The sequence below is a fragment of the Colobus angolensis genome, unplaced genomic scaffold, assembly GCF_000951035.1.
Source record: "Colobus angolensis palliatus isolate OR3802 unplaced genomic scaffold, Cang.pa_1.0 Scaffold407, whole genome shotgun sequence".
Lineage (NCBI taxonomy): Eukaryota > Metazoa > Chordata > Mammalia > Primates > Cercopithecidae > Colobus > Colobus angolensis.
This window is the reverse complement of record NW_012117455.1, coordinates 107,437-119,141: the sequence shown is the minus strand read 5'-3', so window position 1 is coordinate 119,141 and position 11,705 is coordinate 107,437. Positions and strand designations below refer to the sequence as shown.

At 43.4% G+C, this 11,705-nt stretch overlaps 1 protein-coding gene across 1 annotated transcript in view; it reads right to left on the bottom strand.

The window, feature by feature from the left end:
- Positions 1-11,705, bottom strand: part of PARN (poly(A)-specific ribonuclease) — a 232,538-nt gene that overhangs the window by 191,387 nt on the left and 29,446 nt on the right. The window contains exons 11-12 of the mRNA XM_011956026.1: positions 9,322-9,402; positions 5,070-5,126 (exon numbers count right to left, since the gene is read on the bottom strand). Coding sequence (XP_011811416.1) covers positions 5,070-5,126; positions 9,322-9,402 — 138 coding nt within the window. The remainder of the gene's footprint in view (positions 1-5,069; positions 5,127-9,321; positions 9,403-11,705) is intronic.

The following is an 11,705-nucleotide window of genomic DNA, read 5'->3' as shown; positions in this document are numbered from 1 at the left end:
ACCTTCAGTGTAACACTGCTTGACTCATGGGACTACACATTATCTGAAATAATCCTACACAAAATCTCCCAAATCTAACAGAGAAGCTGTCCTTTTGGCTCAGTATTGTTGTACATTCTGAATACCTATGCTAAGCTAAAATAATGAGCATTGATTGAAACCACAGAAAAGATGTGTAGGCAACCCCAAATGGAATGCAAACACTAAGAAGTGAACCAAACTGTATTATAAATGACTACCATAATCACACTGAAGGTTAAGAAGAAACAAACTAACTTGGAAAAGAGCATCTTGACTAGATAATGTAAGGCTAAAAACAAAAGGAAATGCACATAAATCATAAATGTTATAATCGCATCAATAAATGTACTTCTCGCGAGGTATGGGTTAGTAGCTCTGAAACTACTTTATGTGTATACCAGGTTTAAACAAATAAACATAATGGAAGTAAAAGGAACTGGATTTCTCACTGTTAAGAAAGAAGGCACAAATAAGAAAAGAGAGGAAGCTAAAAATAAGTCATGTGGTATTGTACTGGAATCTGAGGTATCAGTATAACGGCATGGATACACCCATGCGCGTGCATACACACACACATTTATTTAGAGACAGGGTCTGGCTGTTGCCCAGGCTGTAGTGCAATGGCACCATCATGGCTCACTGAAGCCTCGAACTGCCATGCTCAACCAATCCTCCCACCTCAGCCTTCCCTATAGCTGGGACCACAGGCATGTGCCACCACTCTTAGCTAATTTTTTGATTTTTTTTTTTTTTTGAAATTCAGTCTTGCTCTGTTGCCCAGGTTGGAGTGCAGTGGCACAATCTCAGCTCACTGCAACCTCTGCCTTCCAGGTTCAAGAGATTCTCCTGCCTCAGCCTCCTGAGTAGCTGATACTACAGGTGGTACCACCACACCAGCTAATTTTTGTATTTTTAGTAGAGACGGGCTTTCACCATGTTGACCAGACTGGTCTCAAACTCCTGACCTCACGTGATCTGCCCGCCTTGGCCTCTCAAAGTGCTGGGATTACAAGCGTGAGACACACACCCAGTCAATTTTTACATTTTTTGTAGAGACGGGGTCTCCCACGTTGCCCAGGCTGGTCTTGAACTACTGGCCTCAAGGAGTCCTCCTGCCTTGACCTCCCTAAGTGTGGGATTACAGGGTTGAGCCACCATGCCCAGCTACATACACATTTATATAGATCCACACACACATACATATACAGAGAGACACAGAAACACAGCTGTGTGTGTACATGCCTAGGTCTACATACATATGCTTCTTAGCTCTGTCCAGTGAGAGGGCTTAGAAGCAATAATATCACAGCAGTAACCTAGGGCCAGATCTTGGTTTCTAAATATCATTCCCCATTAAAAGGAACGAGAGCTCCATGGAGAAGTCATTGATTCCACAACTGAGCCAGAGAAACTACAAGAATACCAGAAAGCAAGGAAATGCTCAGAAAACAACAGGGGGCTTGTTCAAAGGACACAGGAGCCAAGTCAAAGAAGCTCCAATGGTCAAAGGTGGTACAATTTAAGCAACAAAGTAAACAGTAAAAACACTAGATAATAATCTGCAGAATAAAAAAAATCCCTGAGCCCATACTCATATACATAAAAACAATTAAATAAACAAGGGAAAGGGCTGGGTGTGGTAGCTCATGCCTATAACCCAAACACTTCGGGAGGCTGAGGTGGGGAAGACTGCTTGAGCCTAAGAGTTCAAGACCAGCCTGGACAACATGGGAAGACCTCCTCTCCACAAAAAATATATATAAAAAATTAGCCGCATGTGGTAGCTCATGCCTTTAGTCCCAGCTACTTGGGGGGCTAAGGAGGGAGGATCGCTTGAGCCCAGGAGGTGGAGGCTGCAGTGAGCCAGTGTACTCCCAGTGTACTCTCAGCTTGGGGAACAGAGAGAGACTGTGTCTCAAAATTAAGTAAGTACATAAACAAACAGGGGAAAAGGGACATTTTTTCTTTTCTGCCCATTTTTTTTTGAGACAGGGTCTCAACTTTGTCGCCAGGCTGGACTGCAATGGCACGATCTCAGGTTACTGCAACCTCCGCCTCCCAGGTTCAAGTGATTCTCCTGCCTCAGCCTTCCAAGTAGCTGGGATTACAGGTGTGTGCCACCGCGCTCAGTTAATTTTTTTATTTTTAGTAGAGATGGGATTTCACCATGTTGGTTAGGCTGGTGTCGAACTTCTGACCTCCAGTGATCCGCCCACTTCAGCCTCCCAAAGTACTGGGATTACAGGTATGAGCCACCATGCCCAGCCCATTTTTTTCTTTATAGAAGAATTCCAAGAACAAATGTAGAAAGGACGAAGGAAATATAAACTTGCCATCAGAATACCACAGTAATAACTACTGCAGGAAAGATATGCTGATAGATGATAATATTAGTAGGCAAAGTTTGGGGGAAAACAGGATTTTTATGGTCTCAAAGTATCTCCCCCAAGATATTTATAAACTATAAAGTAAATTAAACTATATAGTTAATTTAACTATAATTTAATGATATAATTTATTAACTATAAAGTTAATTTCACAGAACACAAATCCAGCTGACACCACCTTAACCAAGCGATCAAGATCAACATCATGGGCAGGGCGCAGTGGCTCACACCTGTAATCCCAGCACTTTGTGAGGCCGAGGCAGGCGGATCACAAGGTCAGAAGACCGAGACCATCCTGGCTAACATGGTGAAACCCAGTTTCTACTAAAAATACCAAAAAATTAGCCAGGTGTGGTGGTGGGCGCCCGTAGTCCCAGCTACTCAGGAGGCTGAGGCAGAAGAATGGCGTGAACCCAGGAGGCGGAGCTTGCAGTACACCAAGATCGCATCACTGCACTCCAGCCTGGGCGACAAAGCAACACTCCATCTCAAAAAAAAAAAAACAACAACACCATGAACCATCATTTCTGTGGTATTCTTGCCAAACCATATATCCTCAGATCGTTCATTAGAAAATGTAAGACAAATTCCAACTGGGGGACTTCTGACAAAACAGCAATCAATATCATTCAAAAGTATCCAAGTTACAGGGCCAGGCACGGCGGCTTACGCCTGTAAACCCAGTACTTTGGGAGGCTGAGGCAGGCAGATGACTTGAGGTCAGGAGCTGAAGACCAACCTGGCCAACATGGTGAAAGACCAGAAATTAGCCAGGCGTGGTAGCAGACGCCAGTAATCCCAGCTACTTGGGAGGCTGAGGCAGGAGAATTGCTTGAACCTGGTAGGCAGAGGTTGTGGTGAGCCAGGATCACGCCACTGTATTCTAGCAGGACAACAGAGTGAGGCTCCAGCTCAAAAAATATACATATTTAAGGTATAGGATTTATGCATCTTATTTTAGTCAACGTTCATTGAAGACTCAAAAATTTTAAATGTCCAGATTGCTAATAAACAGGGCTTTTTTGTAGTATGCTTTGGGATATTGACTACCAATGGTCAGCAACATGTTATGAATATTCTGTAGAAGAAAGATGATGTCAGAGAAAAGAAAACAGGTGCAGCAAGCTAAGGTATCTGAATGTGTGTAAGGCAAACAAATGTCCAATCTCGGAAAAGCTGACTAAATTATCATGACAGCTACAGAAGAGCTCAAAACCAACTGATGTTCCGTATCTCTGAATTTTAGGGCCCGCCTCAATCAAAACCATCACTTACCTGAAGTCTGCTAGCAAGGAGTGCACAACATGAGCAAATGGAACCAGAAACTCAATTCTGCTTTTCTGGATACCTGTAATCTCAGCCACTGCAGAACAGGCTCACAGCTTTGTTTCTATCCGGATCTATCCAACTTTCTATTCGACTCTAATCACCCCACTTACTTGAGCAAGAGAGGTCCTCATGAGCCAACCCTCTTCTTTTACAAGGCTCTGTAAACCTATGTTTATTCCGGAATGAAGACAGTGGGGGGCCTCCCCTATACCGCCCCTGTGTTTACAAGCCTGCAGCCAGCAGTGAGACAGCATGAAACTTTGAGAGGGATTCTATGGCCTTAAAACTTCCCTAACGCAAAGTTCAGCATCTAAGGTACAAGACGATTCCTTCTCCCAGGGCTAAGTGCTCAAAGAAGAGAATGTCCTAGACTACAGGCAATTCAGCATCCAAGCAAGTTGTCTGTCTAGAACAACCAGCAGCATGACCCAGTTTACCTGCATAAGATGTGGATGCCTGTTTTCTCTTTTTTTTTTTTTTTTTTTTGAGACAGGATCTTAGTCTGTCACCCAGGCTGGGGTGCAATGGCATGATCACAGCTCACTGCAGCCTTGACTTTCCGAGTTCCAGCGATCCTCCCACCTCAGCCTCCCAAGTAGCTGGAACCACAGGCATGTACCACCTGGCTAATTTTTGTATTTTTGGGAGAGATGGGGTTTCCCCACGTTTCCCAGGCTGGTCTCAAACTCCTGAGCTCAAGCAATCCACCCGCATCGGCCTCCCAAAGTGCTGGGATTACAGACATGAGCCACTATGCCCGGCCACCTATTTTCAGAAAGGCCTCACAAAGCAAGGAAAAACACCCATCATATCTAGCATAGAGTCCCCTAGCACACTTACACAAATGGCCAATATCTTTTTAAAACGTATCAAATATTATTAAGAATAAGATTCAATTACATTTATGCAGCATAAACAAAGACATCATTATTTTTACCCTCTAGATTCTTCTACTTAGGGAACAAAACACCTTCAAACACCTTCAGCCAAATATCTTTTGTTTCTCCCCTTATTCCTTACTTTCTTATTCGACTTCTTACTGGATTTGAGAATAACTCTTGGTTTCCATGTAGTCATATAAGGACAGCATAGTGTAACCCTCCTATGCATTTTTCAAGCAAGGCTCTCTGAAAATTGATTTGAATATAATTTAGCAATTATGTCTCATCAAGTGCATTATAACAATAGTCTATCTTGATGAAGTTCTAACTTCTTCCTTCATACCAGGTAAACATTCTAAATGAGATGAAATGATTAATCTGCAATGATAATTAGACACTTCACCTGAAATAGTATGTTCTATAATCTTGCTAAAAAGTCTAGCTCACTTACCGAATTAGCAATGGCATGAATGACTCTAGAAAATCCCACAGCATCATTCAGCTCCTCCTAATTAAAAAAATATATACAAGTATTACTGATGTATAAATATTCCTTATGTGAATGAATTAAAAACCTACCCGAAAAAAAGCCACTGAAATTTTGTATCAAGTTAGATAGCTTTAGTTTCCTGTGCTTTGTGCCTACCTTTCCAAACATCTGCATCTAAAATGATCTACGCACATACTTTTCCTCTATTTTAGAAAGTAGAATGAACAAATGGAAAAGTATTCATTAGTTACTAAAACAACAATGCTAAGGATTTACCCACCACTTCACTGAATTCTTTAGCATTTCCAAGTCTTTCAAGGTGTCTTAAAAACACTAACTTAAAAAGTCACCACCTGCAGGCTAAACTCAGTAACATTCAACTCTGAGGAAACCCATCTGGCAGTTAACTGATCAAATCAACCATTTTCATAATTCCTGATTTTTTTTCCTTGAAAAATACATTTTTACAAAATTCTCCCACCCACCTTCTTCTCTTCTATATTCTTTCCAGCAGCGTTGACACTGGCTCAGTGTCTCTCCTATCTTGAAAACCCTCCCCTCCTCTAAGCTCTCTCAGACTACCGCCCCTTCTACTTGTCTCATCAAAACTAACTTGCTTGAAGGACTTCTCCAGTTTAATTCCCAGGTGTTCCCAGTCCTCTGGCTTCATGCTCACTGAAATTGCTCACCTCCTTAAAACTAACCCGAACACTGGCCAGACACGGTGGCTCACGCCTATAATCCCAGCACTTTGGGAGGCAGAGGCAGATGGATCACTTGAGGTCCGGAGTTCGAGACCAGCCTGACCAAGATGGTGAAACTCCATCTCTACCAAAAATAAAAAATTAGCCAGACGTGGTGGTGCACGCCTGTAATCCCAGCTATGCCACAGGCTGAGGCAGGAGAATCACTTGAACCCGGGAGACGGAGGTTGCATTCAGAAAGCCGAGATCGTGCTATTGCACTCCAGCCTGGGCAACAAGAGCAAAATTCCATCTCAAAAAAAACCCCAAAAAAACAAAAAACAACAACAAAAAACTAACCCCAAGACTAACAAGTATTTGCAAGGATGTAGAGAAAATGGAACCTGTGTGCTGTTGATGAAAATGCTAAACAGTGCAGCAGCTAAGGAAAATAGTATGGAGGTTCATTCCAAAAAGAATTCCCATATCACCTAGCAATTCCATTCTGGGTATACACCCCAAAGAATTGAAAGCAGGGACTCAAATAGGTATTTGCACACCTGAGTTCACAAGAGCATTATTCACAATAGTCAAAAGCAACCCAAATGTCCATAAACAAATGGATAAACAAAATGTAGTCTAGCCATACAATGGAATATTATTCAGCCTTAAAAAAGAAGGAAATTCTGACACATGCTATAACACGGGGAACCTTGAGGATGCTATGCTAAGAGAAATAAGGCAGTCACAGGAGGACAAATACTGTACTTACATGAGGTCCTCCGAGTGATCAAATTCATATGACAAAAAGTAGAACAGTGGTTGCCAGGGGTGGGGTGTCTGGGGTGGGAGATGGTGAGTTACTTGATTAGTACAGAGTTTCAGTTTTGCAAGATGAAGAGAATTCTGAAGATGAATGGTGGTGGTGATGATTGCACAACCATGTTAAAGTACTTGATGTTAGTGAACTGTACATTTAATAGTTAACATGACAAATTTTGTTATGTGTATTTTACCACAATTAAAAATTGGTTTTTTTGGGCCAGGTATGGTGGTTAACGCCTGTAATCCCAGCACTTTGGGAGGCTGAGGAAAGCAGACCACCTGAGGTCAAGAGTTCAAGACCTGCCTGGCCAACATGACGAAACCCCATCTCTATTAAAAATACAAAAGCTAGGTGCAGTGGCGGGCACTTATAATACCAGCTACTCCGGAAGCTGAGGCAGGAGAATCGCTTGAACTCAGGAGACGGAGGTTGCAGTGAGCCGAGATCATGTCACTGCAAGCGAGACTCCGTTTCAAACAAACAAACAAAAATTGCTTTTTTGGTTCTGTTTTTTGTTTTTGAGACAGAGTCTCACTCTGTTGCCCAGGCTGGAGTGCAGTGGAACGATCTCAGCTCACAGCAACCTCCGCCTCCCGGGTTCAAGTGATTCTCCTGCCTCAGCCTCCGGAGTAGCTGGGAATGCAGGTGCATGCCCCCGCGCCCGGCTAATTTTTTTGTTCCTTTAGTAGAGATAGGGAAAAACTGTTTTAATTATAGTTTAAAAAACTACTGCCAGGGCTGAATCCAGCCATGTCTCAATCCTAACCCCTACATGGGAGCTGACACTGCTTCCCTTGGCTGTGTACCACAATAATCTCCTGGTACATTTTGTCAACTTCTGCCTATCATTTAAATGCTGCTCATCCTCAGGATTCAGTCCCAGATCCTCTTTTCATTCTTCATGTATTCTGCAGTTGCTCTGATCCAGTCCCAGTCTTTCTGCCAATGACAATCATGCCTAGCCCTCACCTCTCTTCTGTGCTCAACACTGACAAACCTGCTGAGAGGATATCTACCCTTGTATGTTCTGAAAACACCTAAAATCTCATCAGGTCAAAACCAGAATGGAACATCTTTTTCCACTCTGGGGGAACATCTTTTTCCACTCTAGGGGACGCCATGGTGCCCTGGTGGCCTCGCATGTATCAAAACAGGTCATGCAGGTAAAGGCTAATCTGTGTCTTGGCTACCAACTCATCTGCATCTTGGCAGAACACATCAGGAGGGAAGAGTGGGAGGCACAGGTTTCTAAGGAGCAGCTATGAGGCCAGCTCCCACCCCCTTCCCTGTCACTCCTGGGAGGCTGTCATCAAACAGTTCCTCATCGCCTCCTGGGTTCTGAGGACATGTGAGGCTCTCTGCCTCGCCTTCTCAGAAGAGAGCTGCAGAATACCAAAGCCCTGAGCTGTGGCCTAGAACTGGTTCCTAAGTGAAGCCACATCACACAACACACACTGCAATCATCTCGCACGTTTTCTTTTTTTTTTTTAAGACAGGGTCTCACTCTGTCACCCAAGCTGAAGTATAGTGGCATAAACTCAACTCACTGCAACTGCAACCTCCACCTCCTGGGTTCAAGCAATTCTCTAGCATCAGCCTCCCAAGTAGCTAGGACCACAGGTGCACATCACCACACCTGGATAATTTTTGTATTTTTGTAGAGATGGGGGTTTCGCTATGTTGCTCAGGCTGGTCTCGAACTACTGAGCTCAAAGTGATCCTCCCGCCTCAGCCTCCCAAAGTAGTGCTGAGATTATAGGCATAAGCCACCACACCTGGCCTCTAACTGGCACCTTTTGTTTCTGCGTTGTCCTTTTTAGTATGGGGGACAGGGACTACAGGCAGCACCTTTTGCTCATCTTTCTCTGTATAGGTAATATGCTGTCTCCCAAAGTGGGTCATTGTATCTTTACTGGGTGAGTCAATCAGGAGTGACCCCACCTAATGTATGTATGAGCATGACATTCATCCACATGCAAATCCACTCCTCTCTCCTCCACCTTTCCCCCTGACCAATGTCACTCCAGCCAACTCCTCCAAGTGAACGGAATGCAATCTACCCCATTGGGCAAATGTCTGGCATAAGCATTTTCCTCCTTCACCCTTCCTCCTCCACCACCCACATCCAGTCATAAATTCCATGGATTCTAACTTCCAAATATCTCCAGATTCCATCTACACTGCTACTTACTATCCTATGCCAGGTCACCAACATCTTCTAGCTAGGTTATTCCACAGCTTAACTGGTCTCCTGCCTCCAGTCTTACTCACTCAAAACCATTCATTCTTCACATAGCAAGCAGGATGATGTTCCAATGGCACAACCTAAGCATGTCATCCTCATCTGTCAGATCATGTGCTCTGAACTTGGTTTAAGGAAAACTAGTAACTATACATGAAGTTAGACGTGGCAGTATTCAAGGGCAGTGACACACAAGCTAAATGAGAATCAAGAATACTTTCTTCAGGACTGGTTTAAGTAGACAGTGGTCAACAGTGACGTCAGACTCACTTTGCTGGCTACGTCTCATGCTTAAACCTAACTTCCCCTTATTCTAGTCCAGGTTTTTCTGCCAATTCAATTGTTCTATGAAAGAAAATTATTCATTAAATTGAATCCAACATATGATCTGAACTAGACAGGAATAAATCAATATTTATGTTGCCATTTCTCACCCCCCAAGAACTAACATAGCCCAATTACCTGTTCTTTGGCATGTTTCTGCTGTTCTCTTCTTTTGCGTTCTTCTTCATCTACTTTGCTGATAACTATGTATCGCTCCTTCTAAAAGACATAAAGCAGATACACAATTTTCTTTTCTTTTTTGCGATGGAGTTTCGCTCTCGTTGCTCAGTCTGGAGTGCAATGGCACGATCTCGGCTCTCTGCAACCTCCACCTCCTGGGTTCAAGCGATTCTCCTACCTCAGCCTCCCGAGTAGCTGGGATTACAGGTGTGTGCCACCACACCCGGCTACTTTTTGTATTTTTAGTAGAGACAGAGTTTCTCCATGTTGGTCAGGCTGGTCTCAAACTCTCGACCTCAGGTGATCCACTCGCCTTAGCCTCCCAAAGTGCTGGGATTACAGGTGTGAGTCACGCGCCCAGCCACAGATATACAATTTTCTAGAGGCAACTTAATTCAAAAAATTCAGACTTCTGCTGCCATTAGAATTTTTTTTTTTTTTTTTTTTGAGACAGTCTCATTCTGTCACCCTGGCTGGAGTGCAGTGGCACAACCTCAGCTCACTGCAGCCTCTACCTCCCAGGTTCAAGCGATTCTCCTGCCTCAGCCTCCAGAGTAGCCAAGATTACAGGTGCGCACCAATATGCCCAGCTAATTTTTGTATTTTTAGTAGAGACAGAGTTTCGCCATGTTGCCCAGGCTGGTCTCAAACTCCTGACCTCAAGTGATCTGCCCACCTTGGCCTCCCAAAGTGCAGAGATTACAGGCATGAGCCACCATGCCCAGCCAGAAGTTATAATTTTTGTAACTACACACTTCTTTTTGTATGTGTGACAGGTTATCACTTCCACCACTCAGGCTGGAGTGCAGCAGCATGATCACAGCTCACTGCAGCCTCAAATTCCTAGACTCAGGTGATCCTCCCACCTCAGCCTTCTGAGGAGCTGGGACTACAGGAATGTACCACTATGCCTGGCTAATTTCTTTTTATATTTTTAGTAGAGACGGAGTTTCACCATGAGTCCAGGCTGGTCTCAAACTCCTGGGCCCAAATGACCTGCTCATCTCAGCCTCCCAAAGTGCTGGGATTACAAGCCTAAGCCACCATGCCCAGTCACTGCAGTCTTTCATGACCCATATATAACAGAAAACACTTTGAAATGCCAACATAAGTTGAGCTGATGCATTACAAACCAAATTTTGTCTCTGTGTTTCCATGACATTTTCCTACAGTTTACTAATTCAACCCAACAGACATCAGTTAAAAATATCAACAGACTGTGAGAATAAGACATTTCCTATGACAAATACTAAAAAAGTTATGCTGCATTTGAACATGGATTTCTGAAGAGTTTTAAAGTAAAATGCATATGTTGTATTAACATTAACAAAACTTACATATATATGTTGTATTAACGTAAGAAAAAACCCTGGATTTTCTGCCAACATGTCCGATAACTAGTGCTTTCTTTCCCATATATATTTTGTGTCCACTAAAGATAAACCATCTACCAAGATTACTTTTCTACTTTATTTAATCTCTAATTTTATACCTGACTTAAGAGCAACAATAATTATAAAATTCAAACACTGCAGAAGGAACCCACCACTAGCCACCCACTATCCATCACAATTCTATCAGTGTACCCTGCGTACCCAAGACAATAGCTATGCTTATGACCAGGATTCTAAAATTTAGTTTTATCTGCCCACGCAACATGAAGCCATTTCTTCACATGTACCATTATAGCTTTCTGCCACAGTAAGAATACAAACTAACATTTGTATACTTTCAAGTTTACAAAGCATCACTTCCACTTACCCACAGTATCACCATAAAAAGGCTATGAGAAAGTATAGATCACTGTTATCATGCTCAGCCCCAATGTACAGAAGAGGAAAATGAGGCTTAAAGAGGTCAAATGACTTACCCTAGGTTACCCAGCTCATAGCATAGACAAGGTACAAATTCTGACTTTCAGCACACTAGGGATTGGGAGCATGGCTCAGGTCACTGCTGTGGCTCACTCTGTGAGGCCGAGGCGGGCAAATTGTTTGAGCCCCGGAGTTCAAGACCAGCCTGGATAACAGGGCGAAACGCTGTCTCTACTAAAAATATAAAAAATTAGCCAGGCAACGTGGCACGAACCTGAAGTCCCAGTTTGGAAGGCTGACGTAGGAGAATCACCTGAACCCAGGAAGTCAAGGCTGCAGTGAGCCGTGATAGCCCCTCTGCACTCCAGCCTGGGCAATCAGAGCAAGATCCTGAGGAAAAAAAAAAAACGAAACCCATATCAGTGTAACAATGAATGTGTTTGGCCGGGCGCAGTGGCTCAAGCCTGTAATCCCAGCACTTTGGGAGGCTGAGACGGGCGGATCACGAGGTCAGGAGATCGAGACCAT